This window comes from Sabethes cyaneus, chromosome 1 (genome assembly GCF_943734655.1).
Source record: "Sabethes cyaneus chromosome 1, idSabCyanKW18_F2, whole genome shotgun sequence".
Classification (NCBI taxonomy): Eukaryota; Metazoa; Arthropoda; class Insecta; order Diptera; family Culicidae; genus Sabethes; species Sabethes cyaneus.
Window position 1 is genome coordinate 59,225,665 of NC_071353.1, and position 26,777 is coordinate 59,252,441.

General features: G+C 39.7%; 2 protein-coding genes across 2 annotated transcripts; both read left to right on the forward strand.

Moving 5' to 3' along the window:
* Positions 1–4,189: 4,189 nt before the first annotated feature.
* LOC128736635 (endoplasmic reticulum metallopeptidase 1-like) lies at positions 4,190–15,576 on the forward strand. Its single transcript, XM_053831125.1, has 8 exons — positions 4,190–4,374; positions 4,450–4,501; positions 4,559–5,163; positions 5,224–6,012; positions 6,071–6,595; positions 6,652–6,863; positions 13,529–13,814; positions 13,870–15,576. The coding sequence occupies exons 1-8, from the start codon at positions 4,366–4,368 to the stop codon at positions 14,035–14,037; spliced, it is 2,646 nt and encodes an 881-aa protein (XP_053687100.1). The 5' UTR covers positions 4,190–4,365; the 3' UTR covers positions 14,038–15,576.
* Positions 15,577–24,178: 8,602 nt separating this feature from the next.
* On the forward strand, positions 24,179–24,784 carry LOC128745726 (ADP-ribosylation factor-like protein 16). The gene is made up of 2 exons (XM_053842806.1): positions 24,179–24,497; positions 24,555–24,784. The coding sequence occupies exons 1-2, from the start codon at positions 24,179–24,181 to the stop codon at positions 24,782–24,784; spliced, it is 549 nt and encodes a 182-aa protein (XP_053698781.1).
* The last annotated feature ends 1,993 nt before the right edge of the window (positions 24,785–26,777 follow it).

Below are 26,777 nucleotides of genomic sequence, written 5' to 3' on the forward strand. Positions count from 1 at the left end.
TTGTCTTATATCGAGGTATCCCTGTATTGTATTTACAAAGTTAATCTGTCGTCAATAATGTCTTTTTGAGATAATTTTCAATCAAAAATAAGAACAAAACCAAAATTGTTGGTTATTCCATCAGTAATATTGTAAATTATTATTTCAGCTGTTTATGTTATTTTTAATCACAAGTAGGTATGTCAAAAGAGGTAAACGAGAGCATAAAGCTATATGTAGTATCAAACTATCAGTAGCAGTATCATTTGATAAGTATCAAACTTGTACCAAAATCTGCAAAAATAATAGAATATTTCGAGTTTCTACCTACCCAGCTACCCTATCTTGTCCAATTTTAAGTCGAATTTAGTGCCAATTTAAGGTCAAATTCTATGCCCAGTTTCAACTTCGATTTAAAGTTCAATTTCAAGAATAATTTCATTTCCGATTTCAAGACTAATTTCAAGTCAAAACGTTTAATTTGAGTTCAATTTTAAATCCAAACAATTTCATGTTCATTTCCAAGCCTAATTTTAAGTCAAATTTCAAATTCAATTTCAAGTCCAATTTTAGTCTTATTTCAAATGCAATGTTTAACGGAATTGAGGTTCAATTTAATGTCCCATTTTGATGTCCCATTGTACACTATATCAGCCACCCATGATGTGTACGGTCGTCTATGCTATACCAATTGTTCTTTTGAGGAAGTCGGCATGCTCGTACATACGGCTTAACGAATATATAAATACATAGATTTTTGAAAAAAATATATTCCAAAATATTATACCAGTTTAATACACGCGTAGTGTAAAATGCATCTAAAAAACTTACGCACTTGCATATCTAATTCCTTTATACAGTAATCCCCCCAATAAGGACGCTAATAGGGACCGCGTTAATGGAAACCGTGTTAATGGAGTCTACGCTGCCGATAAAAGCATAACTGTCCCATATGGAAAAACGTGAAGTGTGGGAAAATGACATTGGAAGTGACAGACTGATTTTTTTCTCAAAATTTCGAAGATGGGACAGTTATGCTTTTATTTACAAGCGCAAGTTGCTAAATAAAAGCATGTCTATTCCATTTTTTTTTAATTTTTTTTAGTACATAGTAGAAGCTAGTTCTTAGGCCAAAGTGTGCGCTACAGGAAAGCCGTCGCGGTCTTGGACATTAGAGTTGTCAGCCTTTTTCGAACCAGTTATACTGGTTTCGTAATACACAAATTATAAATCCTAACCAAGGCTATATTTCGAAGATATTCAAGAAATAATATTCAAAAAGAGCAGCCTCGGTGTAAATACAACAGCAAACTTGATGAAGTTCGAATTTCGAACTTCAAGTACGCGCTGCTGTTGAAAAAACAATACAAGTTACTGTATTGACAACTTTTCAATCGAAATAAAAAAATCGAAACAAATATTACTGTCATATTTCTTTTTTTGTTAAGTTGTTATCGTACTCAATAGAGGTTGAAATTTAACGAATATTATTTTAACAAAGCTACAATGCTTTATGGTTGCCTCAACTGGCAAAAAAAATGTTTCTAATGGACAATATCATAATGGGACAGTTATGCTTTTATTTTTCGTATGGGACTGCTCAGAGCTGATGTTTTTTGGATAATTTTTCAAACAAAATCCGTCTAAATTACAGTTTTTTATGTAAATTAGGATATAAATAACCTACTTTCGTGCTTTTCCCAAAATCGATAAAAATCCATATGGGACAGTTATGCTTTTATGGACAGTACGTAGCATATGGGAATGGACTTAATTGGTTCCAACATGGAATAACTCGTGATCTTGACCGTATAGAACGTTGGTGTCTTCAGCAGATCGAGGGCTTTTCGTTGGATTGTAGTATTTTGGAATTGTCTCACTACGTGACGCTAGTGTATATGTGATATTCTTATACAGCTGTATCTTGCACTGCTGACTATCTAGAATGGCATGAAAAATAGCGCAGAATTGACTCACTACGTGGCGCTGGTGTATAAGTGATGAGCTTAGACAGGCTGTATCTTGCGCTGCTGACTATCTAGAATGTTGTGGTCTTCGGGAAGGTCACTCAAATGAATGTCACCTTCAAGATGGTATGGAAAATAATGCAGAATTGATTCAACCGACGGCGCTAGTGTATTTGTGATTTTTTTGTGTTTGTCATAACTGATTTTGGTAATAAACAAGAAGTTTCTTTCTTCGGAAAGGTTGTTTAAGTAACAGTGGTTACACAGACAAACAGACATAACTCTTATAAGAAAAATCAACAAAAATTATCGTACCTCACATTTAGCCTGAACACTAGCACCACCTATGATCGACATTCCCAAATATCAAATAGCAACATGGGTATCCATCGAAGTAGCAAGTATTTTTTATGGGTAATTCCACTTCTTTCGTCAAAAAGCGTCACTTTGACCAAAACGGAGACATTGCCAACTAAACTCAAATTTGAAATGACGGTTTAATCGGTACGAAGAATGGAAAATGAGTGTTATGTCTGTTTGTCTGTGGTAGTTATTTAACAAGTTGGAAAATGATCTAATATTTTTCTTGTTATTTAACACAATGCTGGTCGCTTATAAAAATTCTCTGCAAAATTTAATGTTGGCAGTCGATGAAATTCCTTAGAATTTATTCACTCCTCGCATACTGCAGCACGAGAAAGCTGAATTACTAAAACTAACATTACGTATGCCGTTGATTTCACATTATTAATGCTGTGTGACATAAATGCTTATTCAGTTGTTGCAAGAATGTTTAGAAAGTAGCTGGAAATGTGTTAACATGACTGAGACTAATTGAATAAGTGAGTTGGGAGGATTTCTCAGGCCATTTCGGAAGTAGCATTAATAGTTGGTAGATTTGCACAGACTATTTTGCAGGTAGCCTGTCTAAGCATAGCACATGTACGCTAGCGCCATGTAGTGACTCAGTTCTGCGCTATTTTCCATACCATCTTGAAGGTGGTAGTCATTTAAGCAACCTTCCCGAAGACCGCAACTTTCTAGATAGTCAGCAGCGCAAAATTCAACTCGTATAAGAATATTACACATGCGCTAGCACCACGTAGTAAGTCAGTTCTGCGCTATTTCCCATGCCACCTTGAAGGAGTCTGTCATTTGAGTAACCTTCTCAAAGACCGCAACATTCTAGATAGTCAACAGCGCAAGATACAGCCTATATAAACAAATCACATAGACACTAGCGCCACGTAGTGAGTCAGTTCTGTGTTATTTTTCGTGCCATATTGAAGATGGTAGTCATTTGAGGAACATTCCCGAAGACCACAACTTTCTAGATAGTCAGCAGCGCAAGATACAGCTTGTATAAGAGTGTTACAAATACGCTTGTGCCACGTAGTGAGGCAATTCCGCAATACCATAATCCAATGAAAACCCGTTGATGTACTGAACAACTCTGTCGAAGACATCAACCTTCTATACGGTCAGGATTAGGAGTTATTCCATGTTGGAACCAATTAAGTCAATTCCCATATGCTACGTAGACTCCAATAAGAACGTTCAACCGCGTTAATGGCATCACTCGAGACCGTCCTTCTTGGAAACGTTCTTATTCGAAACCGCGTTATTCGGGGGACTGCTGTACTCGAAATAAAGTACGGATCGTGTTTAGCATGACGAAAGAGGCTCTGTAACCCAAAATAGCGGTTTTCATTAGGTGGCCTGCAATTCGATTAGAAGAAAAGACTTATAATGCAGTTCACAGCAGACTGTCAAAAAATAGTAATTTACTGTATAGGAATAAAGCGAGTAAGCGTTTTCAAATTTCTTAATGTCATTTTTCAACGAATTTACTGCTAACGGATGCAAACATGCGAATCTGCTAACACGTGACCAATCTGTTTCATTATACTAATCCCCCCCAAGAAACCCGCCAATCAACCATTTTCCATTCTTTGCTTTCTGTTCCTTCATAATAATGAATGAAACGCACACTAGAGAATGGCCACATTCAGCTGTACATGTATGTACGCCGTTTGCCGGCGCATAAACAACACCGGGAGCATTGGGAATATGTGTTTTTATTTTTTATTTTAGTTCATCATTCCTTAGAAATCTTCGAACTGCGACCATAAGCATAAGTTCGCTTGTGTAAGTAAATTGCAAGTGTATGAGAGCGTGTGAACATGATATGTCAAAATTTCCATTCTGTCCATTCTACCCATTCTGCCGCATAATGACGTTCTCAATGATGTCGTGGATCAAAAAGTAGAAAAAAGCGAATTTACTAAAGATCTGCAGGTAAAGTGGATTCAGTGCTCTATCTATAAGCAAATATTACAGTTGACTTTGGAATTAATGGTACATTTATCAATTTTATATTTTTTGAAGAAGGTGGTTTCTATTCCAAAAAATAAACAAAATGTTCCAGGTAATCAAAGAGTTGATCGAACTCGGTTATATAAATGTTACTTTATATCTATATGTCAATTTTTGTTACTTATAGAATAACACCAACAGAAAGGGATTAAAAGGAAAAGTGCTTGATCCTGATATAGGTAACTAGATTACGCTAAATCTATGTAAAATATCTACTACTTGCTGTCTATTTATAGATTATTCTAAAGTGAAAAGTGTTCATAGCATATCGTCTTGGTGGGGAATCGGAGGAATTTTTCTGATATTGTTTATTGGTAATCTTACCAGTTATACCAACTCGCACTTACCAGATGCGCTCCGAAATGCTCATTTAGCTAAATATCCAGATGCTTTCATTGCGGAACGAGCGTACAAAGACTTGAAGATATTAAACGATTTTGGCCCAAAGCCTACTGGAAGTTATACCAATGAGGTCCTGGCAGTGGATTTTCTAGTTAGGGAAATATCGTACATTGATCAACTGAAAAATAAAAACCAGAAACTGATTGTCGATAAGCAGATTGCTTCCGGTGGGTATGTTGGAGTCTATATGAACAAATCAGCAACGAGTGTATATCGCAATATACAAAATGTGGCAGTAAAACTAGTCGGTAGAAATAGTGACCAAGCGTTACTGTTGAATTGCCACTTTGATTCAGTAGCAACAAGTCCCGGAGCTAGTGATGACTTATCCGGTTGTGTAATAATGCTCGAGATTTTACGAGTTATGTCCCGACAGCCAGATGTCATTTTATATTCCATAATATTTCTATTCAATGGTGCAGAAGAAACACCACTTCAAGTAAAGTCCTTTCATATGATTCGATTTGGCAACGTTCTATAATTGCGTTTAATTTTACAGGCATCACATGGTTTTATAACTTCGCATCGTTGGGCTAAAGAAGCAAAAGCTTTCATCAATCTTGAATCTGCGGGATCTGGCGGAAAAGAAATGCTGTTTCAAAGTGGTCCCAAAAATCCCTGGCTTATCGAAATGTATGCAGCGGCAATAAAATATCCTTACGCCCAAGCCGCCGCAGAAGAAATATTTCAGTTAGGTGTTATTCCTTCTGATACTGATTTTCGTGTATTCCGCGATGTAGGCGGCATTCCAGGAATGGATTTCGCCTATACAGCCAACGGCTATCGATATCACACGAAATACGATTCTATCGAATACATTCCGATGTCAGTACTACAACGAACAGGAGATAATATTCTATCGCTCACGAAAACAATTGCTAATTCGGATAAACTAGGCAAACAGCACAGGAAAACAGAACATACGGTGTACTTTGACTTTCTTGGTTTATTCTTTATCTTCTACTCGGCAGACGTAGGACTGATGATCAATCTCTCGGTAGTCTTATTATCGATTATTATACCGTTTTTGTCACTAGCTAGATCTACTAGTGGTACCCACGGACGAGAAATTCGCTCCGAAACTATGATCGGTTTCGTGGCAACATTCTTAGGAGCAGGAGCCGCTGCATTAATATGTTTTATAATCGCCTACCAAATAGATCTGATGGGGCGCTCTATGTCATGGTATTCATCATCAAATTTAGTGCTGGGCATGTATTGCGGTCCTGCACTGCTTTGCCAATGTTTAGTTCATATGATGATTGGTAATATGTGCAGCAGTAAAACGGTATGTACAAATTTGGAGTTGTCATTGAAGATGTATAAAACTTTTAAAAAAATTTCAGACCCCTCTGAGCTTAGCATTAAAAGTTCAAGCACGTTTGAATGGTGTCAATCTATTCTGGGGAATGGCTACCCTTGGAATCACTTTTACTGGCTATCGGATCGCATACGTTTTTATGATTTTGATCTTTTTCTCACTTCTTTCGAATACATTAATCTCAATGTTCGGATTGCAGAATACAGTTCACAAGTGGCTCTACATTCATCTGTTCTTTCAAATAGGTGCTATTTTGTGGTGCACACAGTTCTATCATATTATGTTAAACATGTTTATCCCGATTACGGGTCGCATCGGAGCATCAATCAATCCAGACTTTATCATAGGAATGATAGCAGCGGCAATCACGCTTTTCACCTGCAGCTATATAACTCCTTTGCTATTTCTATTGAAGAAGACAGATAAATTAATAGGTGAGCTGGTGGCCATAACATTAATTTCCCTTTTTTTGGCAACATCTACGCACATTGGTTTTCCATATCGCGACGACACCATAAAGGCTCCAACCGTACAGAGACACTATATAACTGTGAGTGCCATATAAAATCAATTTTAATAATTTTCTTATGTAAATACTTATTTCAGCATACTTTAAGAACGTTCTACGATTACAATGGTGAAAAGCGGTTTTCCGATTCAGGATTCCTACTACAAGAACTTGATCGTAATGCTCGAAAAACGATCGAGGGTATTGCTATGCCAGACACGATAACGCCAATGCGCGAAATACAAACCTGCGAAAAAGAGCTCTTTTGCGCTATTCCTTTTTATTCGATCTGGCATCAAGTGTTGTTTGAGTAAGTTTTACCAATGTTGTAAATATTAGGAAAATTTCTAAGGGCCATACACAGATTACACAAAACATGGGAAGAGCGGGACCTAGCGCCGCTTTGCACGCGGCCACCCAGCATTCAAAATTGCATGATAATAAGCTGTGAACTGTTTAGTGATTTTTTTAGCATTTAGTTAAAATTTGACGGTTTGATAGTTATTAATATTTGTGCAGTGCATTCAAGTAATGCACTACAAAGCGCTTATTCATTATTATTTGTATGAGTATCTCTTAAAGTAAGTGATGCGAGCAACCGAAATATGGAGAACTAGACAGATGTAGTGTCAAATTACTAGAGAAAAGGTGCAGAAGCGGTTAAACGAAGACATTGAAGCCATGGACGAAATTGTTAAGTTAACCAATAACGAGGTACTGAATAATATGTTATCGGTCTGAAATATGCCAAGGAGGTCATGGATGTTCTAGTGAGAATGTACAAGAAAGCCGGTACAGCCGCATTTGTTAATATGCAAGAACAACTCTTTGGTACAAAGCATAAAAATTCTCAAAACTCAGGTCAGAATGTGATTCATTACATTCATTCATTTAATGTGATACACTTCGACAGATAAATAGCTGTGTAACTATGAATCAAAATTCTAACGCTACATTCCGACGGGACTTGAACTTCTTTGCTTATTTACTTATTAAAGAAAAAGATACCTTTTCACGATTAATTTCCACTATTAATTTCATACACGACAGATACGTATTTCGCCTACGACTTGTAGGCTTCATCGCTGTCTGTTTTCGAAATTTTAGTTGTGCTACTTATAACACGTTACGATATATTTTAGTTATAAAACAGGACAAATTGTTATAAAAGCTGGATTAAATTAGAGTTGTAAAAAAATTTACTTTGGGTATATTGGTGATATACCAAAGTAAATTTTGTTAAAATTTCGGTTATTTTAACTATAAACAGGATAGTTTAATACAAATCACAAAGGAGATGTTTAAAACTCATTCTAGTATAAAGTTGTTATTTTTCATTTGATCGAGTATGCTTAAGAAAGGGTAATGAGGGGCCTAAAGGACGACAACGGAGCCCCCACCACCGACTCTAATAGTGTCTCCCAGTACCAGTAGATATTCGAATATACAACGACTGGAACACATTGAATTCTGCATAGATTTTTGCAGCGTTAGAGATGAAACCTAACTTTTCAAAATTCAATTTTTGATGTGAAAATAAAACCAAAGCTTGTAGTAATTGCATGCTTGGTAACATTTCCAGGCTGACTAAGTTATTAAGTAACAGTATTGCTGAAACTACGGAATTCCAAATTACCATACTTTGATACCATGGGGCTTTAGGCCAACCGGAAAGCTCAACTAATAATGTTGTTCTGTACGGGAATCAATGAATTTCCGATGGACGGCAATGAAATACTACTTTCGGAGTGTCGGAAACTTATCGATTGACCGAAGAGAGTCCTTTGCATCGAAGATTTATCAAAATATGGGGTCAGTGGGGCACTCTATGCTCACTTATAGTGTCGCTCAACACTCAACACAACAACGCATGCCGGCTCAAACTGTGTTGGATTGGAAAATATAGATAACAATTTACAATATTTTCTAAACAATCGTGGAAATATTGAACACTAAAAAATATTATTTCTATTTTTTAAGGACTTCGAAAACGACTTTTTCTGGTAGCATGATCATTAAATATGTCCATGTTCTCGCATCCTGCAAAATTATGTAAAACATTTAGAAACCAGAGTTTGAAAAAATATTGCTTCTTGCGATCAAGCGATTCTAAGCCACAAATACTTTGTCGCGATCTGTACAAACCTCATATCAGATCATGTGCATTGTTTGATTGCGTTAAGAAATATAACAGATACAAACGATCGGTTGTGTGAAGTGCGTGAATCTCAATACAATACAAACAATATCAGTAGCTAGCTTAAATATTACACTGTGATCGACTGCTGTAAATTGGTAAGGGATCAGAATCGTCTGATTCAAGCTAAAGATTCACTGTTTGTCATTATCTGGACGGATCGTGATCTGTGCGTGTGGCGATACATCATAGATTTGATCAAAATCGTTGGTTTTCCATCCCTATTAAAAACAATTAACAGGTGGCAACTAAAATTTGGGAATTTATTGTTCAAGCTGTCAAAAAAATAAAGCTATTTGAAGAAGATCTGATTTACTGAAACTAAAGATACATTATCCATTGCTGAAAAAAGAGAACATTTGGAAACGGGCCGTTATCGGCGTTGTACGGCCGTCATGCCAACTTTGCGAATGCATCTCTTGATTCTACTAATTTTACTATTTACAATTCAAAGCTCTTCAGTTATTTTTGTGCACCAAAGAGCTCAAAATCCCGAAGATATCGTCGATTGCGCGACACTGAGGCGCTGTGGTTTTTGGATACAAATGGGATCGAATGGGTATTCTGGAGCGATTGTGTTTTTTGGCGTAGTGCGATGAAGCTTTATCCGGCCAAAACACGTAGTGGCCATCTACATGATGTTTTTGTACAAACGGGATCAAAATTTTCTTTTCAAACTTTTGTTCTGGTACACTTCTTGATTGATAGGCAAACCAGAGGGCTTGAACCATGGCTTGGACATACTTGTCTTGGAAATGCTAATGTACAGCGTCACTTTCTGTTCAAACTTATGTTAAAACTTATACTTTATATTTGGAGATGTAGTAGAACTATCCATGGGATGGAATAGTATCGATCACTTCCGGAAATGTGCGTCTTCGAAAGAGGGAAGTAACAAAGCGTTTTCCAGAATAATTTTTTATCAACCAGCGGGATTGGGATTTTAGCATTGAAATTTGTCTCTCAGTGTACTCCAGGGCTCTAATCTTCTTTCGGCACTTTATTCCGCCTCCGGTGGGAACAGTTGAACTTTTTTGCGGCATCCCGTTGGCTCACGAAATCTTTGTTGTTGAACGCACGAAAAAGAGAACGAAGCCTTTCTGCGTCCATAATTTTGACTGGACTTACTTGCAAATAGTTGTTGGGGTTCTTAGGATACGATAAATAGTCAAAGCCGCAACATTTACGCTTTCAAAATGTTGTACCGTACACTTTTTGCCGCGATATTTGTGCAATTCGTAGAAGTGTAGTACGCGTTCGCGAAATGGTTCTTGTTTGGACGCCATTTTGAGCTAAACTTAGCAAGTATAAACAAAAAGAGAGAGAGAGAAAGAGAGAGAGAAAGAGAGAGAGAGAGAGAGAGCTACGACAAACATACTCTCATTTCTCTCTGAGCTCGTCTGTTGTTGTGCGTACCCAAGCAACCAGAACTTCGAATATTCCTTGACACGCGAACTCGAAAGTTCACAATTAGTTCAAATTTGTTTCCGTGGAACTTTCTTGCTGATTAGTAGTTTATATCAAATATACATGGAACTAAATGCTTTAAAAAGTGCTGTGAGTACTTCATAGATACTTCAAAGCTATTAGGATGCTACAAGAAGTTCTGAAGTAACTTTAGTTGCTAACAAGTTCTGCGGGCATGCTTCTGGCCACTTTTTTGTTTAAATTTCTGGTGATCAAACCAGCAGAACCTAAGACTATTTGAGATTAATTATTTTTATTTCACTCGAATAAATGTAATCCTCGCACATTTCTAATTACAAATATTAATTAAACTGCAATGCTCTTCATTGATATGTTGTGTTGTGTCGCATATGCTGTCGGTATCTCACTACTAATTAATTGCCTGGCTCCAAAGTTTATGTTCTATAATTAACTCGCGCTGCATAAAGCTGCTGCAAGTTCTCAAACGAACTTTTACTTAAGAACAAACTCATTGGCAAAATTCACATCGCTTGTATACGACAAAGGTGACGCAGTAGATCGAGATAGGTCGCGGATACAATGCGGAACACCCGGGTGTAAACCCAACAGCAGGCAAATGCAACGAATATAGAAGTTAGGTAGAAATATAAAAATATAACATGGAAGTGCTGCTAAATTTTAGTTTTTTCTTAGTTATTGACAGTTCGAATTTCGAAACTGCTTAGTGTTCTATGCAGCGAACTCAAGACAGCTTGAAAGTTCGGTTAATTACTGAAAAGTGACGCTGCTTAGCAAGTTATAAATTAATATACATAAAGCTGTTTAACCCTCGTTAGACACCATTATTCGATTATGCTTGTGGTAAAGCGTCAACGGCGGTTACTGCGCTGTCTAAGATCATGCCGAACGGCTACGGTCCTAGCTGCAGTAAGAGACGCCTGATGGCCAGCGTTGCCATGTCGGTGCTACGATACGGTGCACCGGCGTGGGCCCCGGCTTTGGAGAGTAAGCGCAATCAAGCATGTCTGAACAAGGTGTTCAGGCTGTTAGCATTGCGCGTTGCGTGCGGCCACCGTACCATATCGTTGGATGCGATTGGGGTTATTGCAGCCATGATTCCAATATGCATACTCCTAGGTGAGGATATCGAGTGCCATAGGCAGAGGAACGTCAGGGGCGCTAGGGACAGAGTTAGGCTGGACTCTATTAGGCGTTGGCAGGCGGAATGGGATCGCACCGACCATGGTAGGTGGACCCATAGGCTGATCCAGAACATATCGTCCTGGATCGGCAGAGGACATGGTGAGGGAAACTTTTTCCTTACCCAGTTTCTGTCGGGACATGGATGCTTCAAGAAGTATCTACATACGCGCGGGCGGGTAGATTCACCCTTTTGCCCCGTTTGCACGGTAGCCGAGGAAACGGCGGAGCATGTGATTTTTCACTGCCCGCGGTTTACGTCCACTCGGCGGGTGATGCTTGCGGTCGTTGGGGAAGACACCAACGCCGACAACATTGTGCAGAGAATGTGCGCTGAGCAGCGCGCATGGGGTGCCGTCGATAGGGCGGCAACGGCGGTGATAACGGAGTTGCAACGGCTAGAACGTTTGCAACGACAGGGCCTGACATAGCTTGCTAGGGTCAGAAATGGGCTGATTGGGCAGCCCAGGCCCTAGGTGAAGGGTAGTGGCGGTATGAAATGGCAAGGGTGTTGTGTGAACCCATACACGCAACGGACAAGTCGGAGTGCTTCGGCACGTCCTCCCTCCTGAAGTAAAACCTAACGGTAGTTCCGGGAGGGGTTCAGGAACGGGCAGCAGGATAGTTTTTAGTAGGTAGGCGCATGTTGGCACCATGTGAATCCTATTCGGCACCGTGAAGGTGCTGTCTATGAAGATTTTCTCCCTGCATAAACAATACAAAAAAAGACACCATTATTCGAACTCTTGGTTAGTTGGAGGGGCCTCAAAGAGTTCGTTTTAGTTGCCACCCGTTTTAGTTGCCACATTTTAGTTGCCACCCGTTATAATTGTACATTTAAGTAAATCAGTATCTACTAGCTTTACAAAAAGGTCACACGGGCAATCTAGATGAAGCGGTATAAATTTGAAACGTTTTTACTACAAGTAAGTACAGTGCAATGTCCGTTAGGATTTGACCCCCATTACAATGTTCCACCAACCTACCAGTCCATGGCTGTTTCATATATTTTCTAGATATTGCTCCACTTAGGCTAACTACCTAGCTCGCTACGCCCCTCTGGATCTGGTACGAACCGAATTCGAAGCGAACACTACTTGCATTACGGGGTTGTTGTGTGGCATTCTCACAACATGTCCCGCTTATTGTACCCTTCCAGCTTTAACGTCTTTCTGTATACTGGGTTCGCTAAAGAGTTGTGCCAGCTCGTGGGTCATCCTTCTCCTCCATACATCGTTCTCACATACCGCGCCAAAGATGGTCTTGAGCACACGATGCTCGAAAACGGCCAGTATTTATAAATTACCTTCGAGCATTTTCTATGCTCTTATCGAGCACTAACATAATTATTAGCGTTTTGTACATGGTACAATCAGGACGGCGGTGAAGCTTACCAGATTTTAGGGTCTTGTACAGTCCATAGTAAGAACGACTTCCAGCAAGAATATGTCTAAGGATGTTTCTGTTGCGGCAGTATGCTAATATTTGTAGACGGTGAGTTCTGTTTAATTACCTGGTTCAAAACCTTTTTTGGTTCGCGAACCCCCTGGTAAAATTCCGTATATGTACTATTTTGCTGCGAGCTAAATTTTTGGCGAACCCCCATTTTGGAAACGCTGCCCTAGTATAATCGAAACACCAACACAGCCCGATTTTAGTTATTTTTACTTATTTGGCCTTATTGCCTAAATCAAGCCGCATTCTCAACAAACAGTTGAAAAAATTATTGTCGTTTTTTAACAAAGAACGTAAAATTGCAAATTTCCCATGGAATGACCCATATATTAACCCATAATATAATATACAGAGTATCCGAACACTTTGTTGACTAACTGCGCACTGCGAAATTAGGTTTACTTCAGCTTATGGGGAACACGACAAATGTAACTATTGTCTGTCTAGAATAACTATTAAACTGGCAAAAATAACCATGCTCCAGAGCAGGGTTATTTTCAATACGAAGGGAAATAACTATTGATCTGTCAAATCTGAACCAAAAGTTAGAAAATTTCACTAGATAGTTCCAGTACTGATAATTATTATGCTGACAATCAATTATTATAGAAGGGAATGTTAAAAATCATTAGAATCTCCGTTATCTTATGTTTCCTAGGGTAAGTTGTTATGTAGTTATTTTCTTTTCATTGTAGAAATTACTGGATTTCCGCACCGCAGCCAATCATACACTCAGAGGTCAAATGTTCCATGAGAAGCAAAAATAAAATTTCTGACTATATAACAGAACTCCAGCTCACGTTGAATGGAGATCACCAATGCTCTCTAGTTATAGGACCTAGAGCAGGCGTAACACTCATACAATGGAACCTTGTTGAACAATTAGCTAGCCCTATTGAGTTCAATGGACAGCGCGGCTATTTTGTCCTTATCAGTAGTGGAATTAACCCAGGACCAATGAATTTTACGCTACAACTTAGAGTAAGTTGGTAATAATTGCTTTTAAAATTATAGAACTGAGAGTATTATATTTTAGCATGAAATGCCCAACTACGATGGTCCTCTCATTGACATTACAGTGACAACAACATTCTGGGAATACCAAAAACATCATACGCCAGTATTTAAAAAACTTCTTTCTCGCGTTCCAGCTTGGTGTCATATAGTCCCATCAGTAGCAGCGCTCAATAGTTATACATTTTAATATTTAGCTAGACTTTCAAACGTCTTGTTGGGCGATTGTGCAAAAGTGCCCCTTATTCGAATAGCTGAAACACAAGTTTCATAAGTGAAGCTTCTCATAGATGCAGTGTCTTATCCCACTCATTAGTATGCTCAAATATTATATAGACAGTTTTGACTATCTTTTAGAATCTCTTCCTTCCAACCTTTTAAAAAATGTTGCTTGAATTACTTACGGTGATGGCTGGATACTTCCAATGGCAAGAGATTGCCTGATTTTTTTCAGACTCAAGGATTTCTAACGTGGTGAAGGTCGACTGCCATATATGCTTACGTGTTTATTTATACAACGTTATAAAAGCTTTTAGGAACACTTTCCTATAAGCAAAAACAGTAATGGTAAATCATCTAAAGACTACTCGCTTAGGATGATAAAGGGATGGTCCAACCAGACAAAGATAAAATTTAAGGAATAAATGTAATCGTGACAACTGCAAAAATTTCAGAAACAATAATGTTCCTTCCGTAGCACTATATAGTCACGTGAAAATACATCATAAACAATAGAGCACGACAAAAAGGTTCTTTATTTGTCTCTATTTATAGATCACTACAAATTTAGGCAAAAGAAATCACTGAAAAGCTTTACTTTAAAAATCGTTTAACAAAAAAAATCTAAAACATTAACTTGGTCGAAAATTAGACTCAGTCTATAGGTCCATAGTCAGTCAATAGAATTGCAGCACTAGCCCCTCAATTGCACTGCACTGGAACAGTTGGCTGCGAAGTCTGTCGAATAAAAACAGAAGATCAGGTTTCGAAAATGGAAGTTAGCATATAGGCTTTGATTTTTACAAGCCTTGAAATCATGCTCGAAACATTATTATAATACTCTGAAATGTAATTGCACTATTTAGAATTTCTACTACTTCGCATTTAGCTTATATTGTGTTTAATATTCAATAATTCAATTGAATGTACGTGTTCTATTGTTCCTTTAGAATCTCCTGATGCAACGATTAAGCTTTTTACTTGTAATATATGATATTGTATAGCATTACACGGAAAAAATAGTAACAACAGAAAATAATACTTTTAGTATGTGTCTTATAATTATTATAGGATCTTTATAGGAATACTAATATGAAAAATAGCTAGATAAGGTAGATAATAAGGTAAGATTTTCTTAAACTAAATCGATGTATTGCACATTTTTAATAATCAAAGAATTCATAATCTACATCTACGTATCTTTAATTGGGGTGTATAGGACACAAATTATTCGGAGTAAAGCCCATTTGTTTTGTTGTATTAAGCTAGAAACTTGCACATGTAAAAAGCAAACTTGTAAGTAACTCAAAAGAATAAAATGGTGTCCAAACACACTGGAATATGGTCACTGAAAATGTTAATTGTTTTACATGTGACCGCATTTATACAAACAATGCCGAACTTCCGGATGGAAGTAACACGGGCACCTAAGATTCGAATATAAAGTAAATAAGTTTAGCTAATGCTGTATTTCCTCCCAATATTCACAGAAAAGAAATACAAAATAAATTCTTACTACAAAGACATAGTTAGAAAAATAATATCATTCTCATTTGTTTTATTTATTTATTTATTTATTTACTAGTCTTCGAAATTTTGTACAGACAGTTCTTAGTAATTACTTATTCTAAGTTTGAAAGTAGTCCGAGTAACATTAAAATCATAATCGTCAGAAACAGTATTAAATACACGACAGTATACGTCAAATGGATTGTTTTCAGCGAACTGAGTACGGTGCAATGGAAACCTAAAGAAGTCAGCTCGTCGAGTATGCCTTGGTGCAACGTTAAATCGGTCTCGACTTAGGAACTCTGGGCTGTCGATATTACCTCCTAGCAGATCAAAGAATAGTGGTTGCAGCAAAGCCCTCCTATTCGCCAACGTTGGCAGACGTATTAAAGCGCATCGATGTTCGTAAGGAGGCAGTCGAATTGGTTCATCCCAGGGCAGCAACCGCAAAGCGTACTGAACGAAGGGATTTCAAGCAATAAGAGTCGGTAAACTGCTGCGTATTCCTTATCATGAAGCCCAGAATAGCGTTCGCTTTAGCAGTAGTAGCTGTAATGTGCTGAGTGAACCATAATTTGTTGTCTAGAAAAATGCCCAAATCTTTAACAGAATCGACTCGGGTGATAGATTATTCTCATTTGTGGGCAGGCCAATTGACATAACGTCCAATTGGCATAATTTCTCATACATCATCATCAGTCGCTTTCATAGATGTTTCAGAACGAGACGGTTGAAGCCCGCGAATGTTTGCCGGTGACCCACCGTGGTCGGAAGCGCCCAGCAAGTTTTTCTTTATCGTACTCTAACTCGTTTTGATGATATTGTTAGCATCGCAAAATGCCATGGACGTAATTATCAAAAACTAAGAAGGGACCTGAGCGAAATCCACAACGACCGCCGATTAAATGATGGGTAAACAATTGTAAATATCCGATCGTAGCTTCCGACGCATGTAGAAAAATGAGCTCAAGATTAAGTTCAAAACTTCAAACTAACTGGTAACACAGTAGCTCGCGAGTACTTGTCATCATTAAACCAGCGACACACATTTCACGTTATCAGTGAGTGCCGTTGGTTTAATGATGCACGTTATTGAGTGACATGGCCAGTCTTTCAATTCAGTACTGTAGGTTAAGTTTTACAAGCACTGACGAACTGACGTGACACGGGCGTTTCATTTTTGACTCACAAGATCTTGCAAGCAAACGACCATTCGCTTATAAGCGAGCGATCGCTTATGTCAAACAGGAGAGCGATGTACAAAAGTACGGGAGACAGTTTTATGCAAAATTCAATTTGTTTCACCGGAAATCTGTATGAATATCGTAAATAACCCGGTAATTCTTAGTGTATTGCAAAAACAAAGGATAAAGTAATTTTTACAAAGGACTTTATGCATTCACTTGTGCTCCTAGTGTATTTTTATTTTTTCGTGTCGGTCACAGATAGTTAGTAAATGCCATTCTCCCAAACCTGTTCTCTACTTTTCCAAGATAAATAGCGATCCTGTTCGGAGATGGAATTTAACCCTGATCCTGATTAAATATTTCACTCAGTGAATTGAGTACAGTGTACTTAGTTAGTTAAAACAAATGATGTTATAATTTGATGCAATGAGAACATTGCGGTCTCCTATTTCCCTTTATGAAATAATTTACACATACTTGCATACCTCATCGATCACACATTATAAAAATTTGTACGAATAAGCCTTTGAAGTTAGTTATAATAAAGTCGTTAACAGAACCACATGCGTTCTTTTTTCTCGAACAAAACGCTACTCTCGTTATCTCCAGTCCGCCGCGGTCGTTTTCCTAAAGTGTGGAAAGTTAATCCACATTGTCGTTGTTGCGAAATAAAGCAAATTAAGTTCCCAAAGTCCGTTCATTAGCGGACAAAATGTCCTTGTTTGCGCGAACACATCCGCTGTGCAAATGGTGTTACTGTTTAACGTATTTTGATTCAAAATCGGACACAAGTTTTTTAAGGAAAATGTAGGGGATGTCATGTCGGTTCGTCGGTGTTACAAGTTCCAAATGGCGTATGATCTCACGCCGAAATAGTCAGACTTGAGAGAGTGAGAGGAGAAAAGTTGTCCAATCGAGCAATTCGTAACCTCTTGAAACAATTCCAAGTAGCAATTCTAAAGCCACTTGCTTTTACTTGAATTTTACATGGGTTTTATTGCGGTATTAATCATTACCTCCGGTTTTATTATGGAATTACACAATACCAAGAAGATACAAGTCAAAATACGCCTATAGCTAGCTATAAAACCATAATAAAACTGTTGATGAAGCAAATTTATTGTGGTTGCCACCACCATAAAACCAGTTTAGGGCACCGCTAATTCGCTAGCCGATACAATTTCCTAGATAATCGTAGAAATTTCGCTAATCACTAATCGCAAACTGCTAATTAACAGTCACTGTTTATTTTTGAACATATTGCAACCATTGTAATCTTTCACTGTACAAATTATTTCTAATTTACATCTATTACGCGGCTTATCTTAATAAAACTAAGATCAAAACCTATTATAATGAAGTAACAATGAAAACCTCTTGCCAGGGCAAGTTATAAGAGTGGTGTGGTACTTGCTTGAGGTGCGAATGAAGCCTCTTGTTCAAGGGCAAATTATAACTTGTTCCACTACCTGGGTTCTAAGAACGAGATTGGAAATGCAGAAGTAGTAAGGAACGAATTCACATATACACACGCCCTCACTTTGTGCTGAACTCTGCTTTACCGGCCATGCATGAAGCCTATAGCCGGGACTGGTTATAGGAATGATACTTGCTCGAGGTGCGAATGAAGCCTCTTGTCCAAGGACAAATTATAACTAGTCTCCACACTTCCTGGCTCTAGAGCTAGATTGGTTGAAAAGTAGGACGAAGCCTAGAAGGAAAATATGAACATGGATAATAAGCAGCTCGCTCACTCTATAGCGATACAACAGACTAACATACGTAACACTGAAGCCTCATTCCATCGCCAATAAAAACGATCATATCAAATTTTCACTTAAGCCAAGACTCAAACAACAGTCGCTGCGCGAGAACGCTGTTGTCAGATACAGCAAAGAATCGTTAATTGGTGGTTCGCTAATTGGGCGGTTCGTTAATTGGGTGTTTGCTAATTGGGCTATGTGACAACTTGAATGTCAAAATTGTATGGAATTTTCAAGTTTAGAAATTTCTAACAACTGTCAGTCGGTCCAATTAGCGAATCAGCTGGAGTGCAGTCGTGGCCCAATTAACGAATTCAGGCTGTAACATAAAAATAAATTTATAGCATTGCTAAATTTATAGCGACCAACTCTGCGTAGCGCGAAGACTACACCAGGTGATGCTAGCGTTTTTTCCAAGTTTTAGGGGTGTCATTGGTCGTGTCGTTGGTTGGTAAACGGCTGGATAATGCGGAATATAGACCCCATAGCGGTCGTTAGCCTCTTATCCAGCTACTCCGATCCCGACCTCCTCGTGGTACCAGCCGGAATACGAGCAACCTTAGCGGAGATCGGGTAACCAACCCCGGTGGAAACTAAGGTCGTATACTAACCGGGAAGGAGGTATAGTGAGTCTCGGCACTATAAGATGGCAGCCCCATCACGAGACTCGGTAGTGTTGCCCCAGTACGGCTACACACCTAAACAACACAAACTAACAACAATCAAGCATATACGGAGCGGAATATTCGGCATCGACCTAGGCGACGGAATAAGGACGACGAATGAAGACTCGGGACTTGGAACTGCAGAACGCTAAATTTCGCAGGTTGCGAGCGGGTGCTGATTGAACAGCTGGGACCCCGCAAACTCGGCATCGTAGCTCTGCAGGAAATCTGTCGCAAAGGAGAGAAGGTATGGAAGATCCGTGGCGGAAAGGCCTAGTTTTACCAGAGCGGTGGCGCTACCAACGAACTGGGGACGGGCTTTGTAGTGCTGGACGGAATGCAGGATCGCGTGATTGATTGGAAGGCGATCAACGAGAGAATGTGTGTATTGAGGATAAAGGGCCGTTTCTTGAATTATAGCATCATTAACGTGCACTGCCCGCACGAAGGTAAACCCGACGATGAGAAAGAAGCGTTCTACGCGAGGCTGGAGGCAACGTACGACAGCTGCTCGTCACGGGACATCAAGATCGTCATCGGGGATATGAACGCCCAGGTCGGTAGGGAAGAAATGTATAGACCGGTGGTAGGACCCCATAGCCTGCACACCGACACAAACGATAACGGCCAACGATGTATAAACTTCGCAGTTTTCCGAGGCCTGGTGATCCGAAGCACCTTTTTCCCGCGCAAGGATATCCACAAAGCCACCTGGAGATCACCTGACCAACGTACAATGAACCAAATTGATCACGTTCTCATAGAGGGCCGGCTCTTCTCTAACATCACGAACGTACGCTTCCGTCGGATTGCGGATATTGATTCTGACCACTACCTAGTAGCAGTACATGTGCGCTCAAAGCTGTCCACCGTATACCGGACACGTCAAAGCCGCCCTCCTCGGCTGAACATCAGGCAGCTTGACAACCCACAAGCTGCCGAGAACTACGCGCGAGTACTGAATGAGGCACTGCCTTCTTCCGAGGAGTTAGGTGCTTCAAACCTCGAAGACGGTTGGGGCAGAATACGCTCGGCCATCGGAGAGGCCGCTACCGCGGCACTAGGTATTGCGCCTCAGAGTACACAAAATGATTGGTTTGATGGGGAATGCCAACAAGCGGTGGAAGAGAAAAACATGCTTGAAGAAATTATCTAAGTATTGCCACTAGAGAGAACCTGGCCAAGTACCGACGAGCTAGGAACCAGTTGACCAAGATCCTGAGGAGAAAAAAGCGCCAAAAGGAGGACAGAGATCGTGAAGAATTAGAGCAACTATTCCGAGCTAATGACACGCGCAAGTTTTATGAGAAGGTGAACCAAACTCGAAAGGGCTACACACCGAAACCTGACATGTGTAGGGACGAGGGAGGGAATCTAATTACAAACGAGCGCGAGGTGGTCGACAGGTGGAAGCAGTTCTTCGATGAACACCTCAATGGCGAAGTCGCAGAAGGAGGCGGAACGGAAATTAACCTAGGAGCGCCCATGGAAGATAGTGATGTCCTAGTACCTGATCTCCAAGAAGTCCAAATCTGATCTCCAAACGAGAAATCAGGCTGCTGAAGACCAATAAAGCCGCTGGGAAGGACCGCCTACCGGCAGAGCTTTATAAACATGGCGGAGAAACGCTAGCAAAGGCTCTACACTGGGTTATTTCTAGGATTTGGGAGGAGGAAAAGCTACCGGAGGAATGGATGAAAGGAGTGGTTTGTCCCATCTACAAAAAGGGTGATCGGCTAGACTGCTGCAACTATCGTGGTATAACGCTGGTAAACGCCGCCTACAAGGTACTCTCCCAGATCCTGTTACGCCGGCTGTCACCGATAGCACAAGGTTTCGTAGGGAATTATCAGGCGGGTTTCATGGGGGCTCGCGCAACTACGGACCAAATTTTTACTATCCGACAGATCTTGCAGAAATGTCGGGAATACAACGTGCCCACGCATCACATCTTTATTGATTTCAAAGCAGCATACGATACAGTCGATCGAGACAAGCTATGGCAGATAATGCACGAATACGGGTTTCCGGACAAACTGACGCGACTGATCAGAGCTACATTGGATCGAGTGATGTGTTTCGTACGCATCTCTGGGACACTCTCGAGTCCCTTCGAGACGCGACGAGGGTTGAGACAAGGTGACGGTCTATCCTGCATGCTGTTCAACATCGCTGTTGAGGGGGTGATCCTACGAGCGGGCATCGAAACGAGAGGCACGATTTTTACCAAGAGTAGCCAACTTCTAGGCTTTGCAGATGACTTCGATATCATAGCCAGGAACTTTGCGACGGCGGAGGCAATCTACGCCAGACTGAAATCGGAGTCTAGGAGAATTGGGCTAAAAATAAATGCGTCGAAGACCAAATACATGAAAGGGAGAGGCTCAAAGGAAACAAATGCGTGCCTCCCACGGACGGTAACCGTTGACGGCGACGAACTAGAAGTGGTAGAGGAGTTCGTGTATTTGGGATCGCTGGTGACCGCGGACAACAACACTAGTAAGGAGATCCAGCGGCGCATCCAAGCGGGAAATCGGGCCTACTTTGCCCTTCGTAAAACGCTACGATCAGGAAGCATACGCCGCCGCACGAAGCTAACAATGTACAAAACCATTATTAGACCGGTAGTTCTTTATGGACTTGAAGCCGTGCGCTGCTTACGGAGGACATACGCGCCCTTGCCGTGTTTGAGCGGAAAGTACTGCGGACGATATTTGGCGGAGTACAAACTGAAAGCGGAGAGTGGCGGAGGCGTATGAATCACGAGCTACAGGCACTGCTTGGGGAGACTCCCAACGTACATCTAGCGAAAGTTAGCAGGCTACGGTGGGCCGGACACGTCGTAAGGATGCCGGACGACAGTGCGACGAAAATAGTCCTCTTCAACAACCCCACCGGCACCAGGAACAGGGGGGGCCAACGTGCACGATGGCTCGACCAGGTCGAAAGCGATTTGCGACTTCTGAGACGACTAGGAAATTGGCGACGAGTGGTCCAAGACCGAGTTGAATGGAGACGAGTGCTTGAAACTGCACGAGCCACCCCGGCTCTATGCTGCTGAAGAAGAAGAAGGGGTGTCATTGAAACGATGTTTTGTTAGAAAATTTGTTCGAAGTATTACGTCTGTTAGTCTGTGGCTATACAGTGCAGTATCGAAATCGGTACACCTAAGAACTAGACGATTTTAAATTTTCAATATATTTTTTTCAATAAGTTTGACAGTATGTTGCTTATTTGAATCTTATTTGGACTCACAGGAAGCTAAAGTTAATCCTAGTTTTAAAAAACCCGAATTAATTCACCTAGCGGTGTAACCTAGCCTTTCTGCTGCAACAATAATTATTGTTTAATTTCTCAGAAACATCTATAATTAAGTTAACTATATTTTTAAATAAAAAAGCAAGGTAAAGGAAAGCCTAGGTGCTGCATTCCGTTATCGAAACTTGACCTTCTATTTTTAAACGACAGACTTCGCAGCCAACTGTTAGAATGCAGGACAATTGCAGGGCCATTTGCTACGATCCTATTGACTCTAACAGCCTCTCCCAGTAGAGATTCGAAAATACGACTGGCTTATTAGGCCAGCGACATAACCCGAAGCCAATTGGGAGATATTTTTAAATATCAGTTCCATATTCATCAAAATCCTTACTTAACGGTAAATTCACCAGAACGTATAGTGCGTGCAATAATTATATTTTCCACTTAAGCCACTATTAAATAATCTCATAAGTGAAATACCTACCACATTCGTCCACATAGCAATGCATTATATGCATTATTAAATAATAAAACTATGCATGCATTAAATAATAAAACCACTGACGAACTGACATGACACATAGAAGAAAATCCTTTAAAAACCATCGTCCTACACAGTGCTTGCACACTAGCACCCTCTATTATGCATGTTGCGGAGTAGCTTCCATTTGCAGGGTTTTATGCTGTAGGGTTTTTACATTTGTATGGTTTTATACTGAAAACTCGAAGCAACACCCGCGCGTCGCGGTGTGGCCATGTTGCGAAACATGTTTTTTTAAATGAGTGGTTTTTGATTGGGCGGTGGAATTAACGTGAGTGTCTCGTCTGTTTGTCTGTGATAAAACTATTAAAATTTGTACGTAATTGTTACTTTTATTTAAGTATATACAAAAGGATCCAGAACATGAAAATTTGTTATGTTGAATATATGTTGAAAATGCACTTTTTTCGTCAAAATACACTATTTAGTCATGAAAATGTCCGGAAGTTTTAGGTAGACGTGTTTAAACATACTTTCACTCACAATTCAGATAGAATTACGCATGCCCCAGATATTTAAAACGCCATATCTCCCAAACCACCAATATTGTATTTTATAGTTAAGTGATTCTTATGTAGAATTTTCTGGCGAACATTTTAAGCATGTTTATTTGAAAATAAAATTGGTGATGTTTTGAGTTATTCGCATTTTTCGTTTTAAATTGCAAAAAAATGTATGAAGTTGACAAATTAGATAAAAACTGCTAACATCATTCGATTGCGCGGCCAAAAACCCATAGAAAAAGTATTTTGGCATGTCTTCACATCAAACTGATTCAGAGATATTTAAACCCAAAAAATGACTTTTTTGAAAATCTGTAAAAAAGGAAGTAGCGCCACTGCTAGGAGGATTTATTAATCGACGCAAAACTTTGGGAAATTGGTTGTGGGGTCGGAATGAACAATTATGCCAACTTTGGTTTAAATCGCTGATGGTCGAATCCAAACCTTGTATACCTTTGAGATGGAATGACCCATATGTATTTCTCCACTGGGTGGATTGATTCTGGTTTTTAGGATGATTTCGACGCTCCATGGTCATTTACTCCATACAAACATTGCCACGCCAATGGTTATAATAATATTTCAAGGCATGCGCAAAAAAGTTTACATCCAAACAGTGTATCTTTTTATCGATCAATCAATGCTTTGAAAAACAAACGGACAGATTATTTACAGCAAGATAAATGTCTTACCTTTGTCTAGGCCCAATCAGCGCGGGAAAAACGCTTCTACTCACCTGTCTTCAAAATCAGGACTCGGTCACTTTTACGTCTCACTCCGTTCCAAGTGTGGGAACCAATTTATTCACTATCAGAATTCCACCAATGGTGATCGACGAAAAGGAAGTGAATGCAAAACCATCACCTCGTAAGCGAGATGTCGTTCAGGTTCGGGAAGTAGGAGGCTGCCTAGCTCCCATATGGAGGGACTATCTGAATAAACCAGTTGATCGGGTCATTTATGTCGTGGACACTTCAAATCTTTGTCAAATTTCTGCTGCAGGTAAGTGAATGGAAGCGCATCACGTGTTTCAACCGTGTAAGGGATTTCGTATTGCAGGCGTTCTTCTATATTCGATGTTAGCTGAACCCAGATTACAGAAAACGAAATTCTTACTAGTGCTTTCTAAAATGGATTTAGCCTACCGCCAAATGAGAAACGAGGCATTGTTGATGCTGCAAATGGAAAAATTCAAGAAACAAATTCCGCAAGATATTACCATCGTGGAGTTTAGTGCGATTAACAAGGAGGGTATTGATGCTATCTACGATTGGTTGGGTGCATTGTAAAAACCTAAACAGCGCTCACACGACACGATATCAACACTAAAACGATGTAATTGATAAACAATGTATAATTTAAAGCAACAATAAATAGAAAAACAAGCGCGGAGCGACTACAACAATGTTACTGATGATATCGAACAATATTCAAAATCCAAGGGTTAAATATTATTATTTTATTATTATTTTTAAACCAAAGTTGTACCTAGCGACCAACAAGAAAATTAATTAGAAATGGGTTTAATAATAGATCATTTTAACTGTCAACTTCTAACTTTCAAATTTACTCGCCGCTAGAGCTAGAGCATTTAGACATAAAATAATTTAGTGTATTGACACATAGGGCCCTATTCCGTAAGCCACATCGAGCAAGTCGACTCGACTCAGTTTGACACCCATATTGATATGGTTTCGGATATTTCCTAAAACGAGCTAGTTTCGGGATAAAATATGAATAATAATAATATTCTTTGACAGGAAAAGATACAGGCGATGAAAAAAATCAGTTTTTGACATGCCCTCGGACAACCCGGAATATCTTCGGTGTCCACTGGCTACTGCGAATCTTGAAATATTTTTGAAAAATTAGAAAAAATTCCCCGTCGAATGTAATTGATTTCAACTAACAATGTTCTATTTTGTAGAAGTTATGGTCGTTTGAATTTCGGCAAAATTTTGCCAGTCTCGGTCATTTTATGTATATAAAAGTGAGCGTGAGTATGTATATACCACCATAACTCCAAAACGCCATGACCGATTGCCACCAAACTTGGCACACATATTCCTTGATATACGGGAATCAGCACTGGGGGTTGATAAGAGGGGGGTCGTAACAGGAGGGGAGGCCATAACTCCTAGCCTGGACGGTTCTTCACCAAACTTGGCATACATGTTCCTTGACATAAGGGAAACAGCACTGATAGGTTTGATAAGAAGAGAGGGGGATTCACAACAGGGGGGATGCCATAACTCCGAAAACCCTGGACGGTTCTTCAACAAACTTGGCACACATGTTCCTTGACAAAAGAGAAGCACTGGGGATAACAAAAAGGAGGGGGGAGGTTCTCTGATAGGAAGGGGGAAGGGTTGATAGGAGGAGGGCACAACTCCGAAACGCCTTGACCGTTCTTTGTCAAACTTGGCACGCATGATCCTTGACATCAGGCAATCAACACCAGGAGTTGACAAAGAGGGGGGGAGACCATAACTCCGAAACAATTTGACCGTTCTTTATTAAACTTGGCATACATGTTCCTTGACATAAGGGAATCAGAACTGAAGGAGTTGACAAACGTGGGACAAAAGGGGGAGTTGATGACCGGAACTTGCTGAAAAAAATCACAATACGAAACACTAAACTGCAATGCTCGCAGCTGTAGGTTTATCAAATGTAATTATGCACCGAATCAAAGTGACCCGTATAAAAAGTGTTCGATCATGCAAAGCATGCAAGTGCAAATTATTGTTGGCCGACTCTATTTGGGTTACAGGGGCAATCATTCAAGCAGTGTGGAATTGATCTGAGAACATGTTTCAGATTTCAGGATAGGATGCAGTACTAAACTAATAAAAAAAATAAAAAGCTATGTTCAAAACAGTACAATAACAAAACTATTCATTTCCTATGGGTGGGGTGGCCGTTGTTAAGGCGGAAGGTGCAAATAAGAAAAAATCTTCGTTTCTCTTTCTTTATAGGGTTTTATAGGGATTTCCGTAAAGAAAACAGATGTGCAAGTGGCCGGGTAGACAAAAGGAGGTAAGCTGACAAATGGGGAGGTACTTCCAAAAGAGGAACAATATTTTAATATTTTTGCATTATAAGCATTTCGATTTCAATAATAGCCATTTCAACGAGAAAAATTCGTGTTTTTGGAAAATCTGACTACAACAACACGAGTTTGGTCAAATCTGAGAAAAATGGAAAAGCGCCACTGCAAGGCGGATTGATCAATCCGTCAGAATTTTGAGAAATTGAATGCAAGATTGGAAAAAGTAATTA

Coding starts and splice junctions, on each gene's coding strand:
- LOC128736635 (XM_053831125.1), top strand. Junction 4,502..4,558: donor AGTGCTTGATCCTGATATAG/GTAACTAGATTA, acceptor GTCTATTTATAG/ATTATTCTAAAGTGAAAAGT. Junction 5,164..5,223: donor CAGAAGAAACACCACTTCAA/GTAAAGTCCTTT, acceptor TTAATTTTACAG/GCATCACATGGTTTTATAAC.
- LOC128745726 (XM_053842806.1), top strand. CDS start 24,179: ATGTCTTACCTTTGTCTAGGCCCAATCAGCGCGGGAAAAACGCTTCTA. Junction 24,498..24,554: donor TTGTCAAATTTCTGCTGCAG/GTAAGTGAATGG, acceptor TTCGTATTGCAG/GCGTTCTTCTATATTCGATG.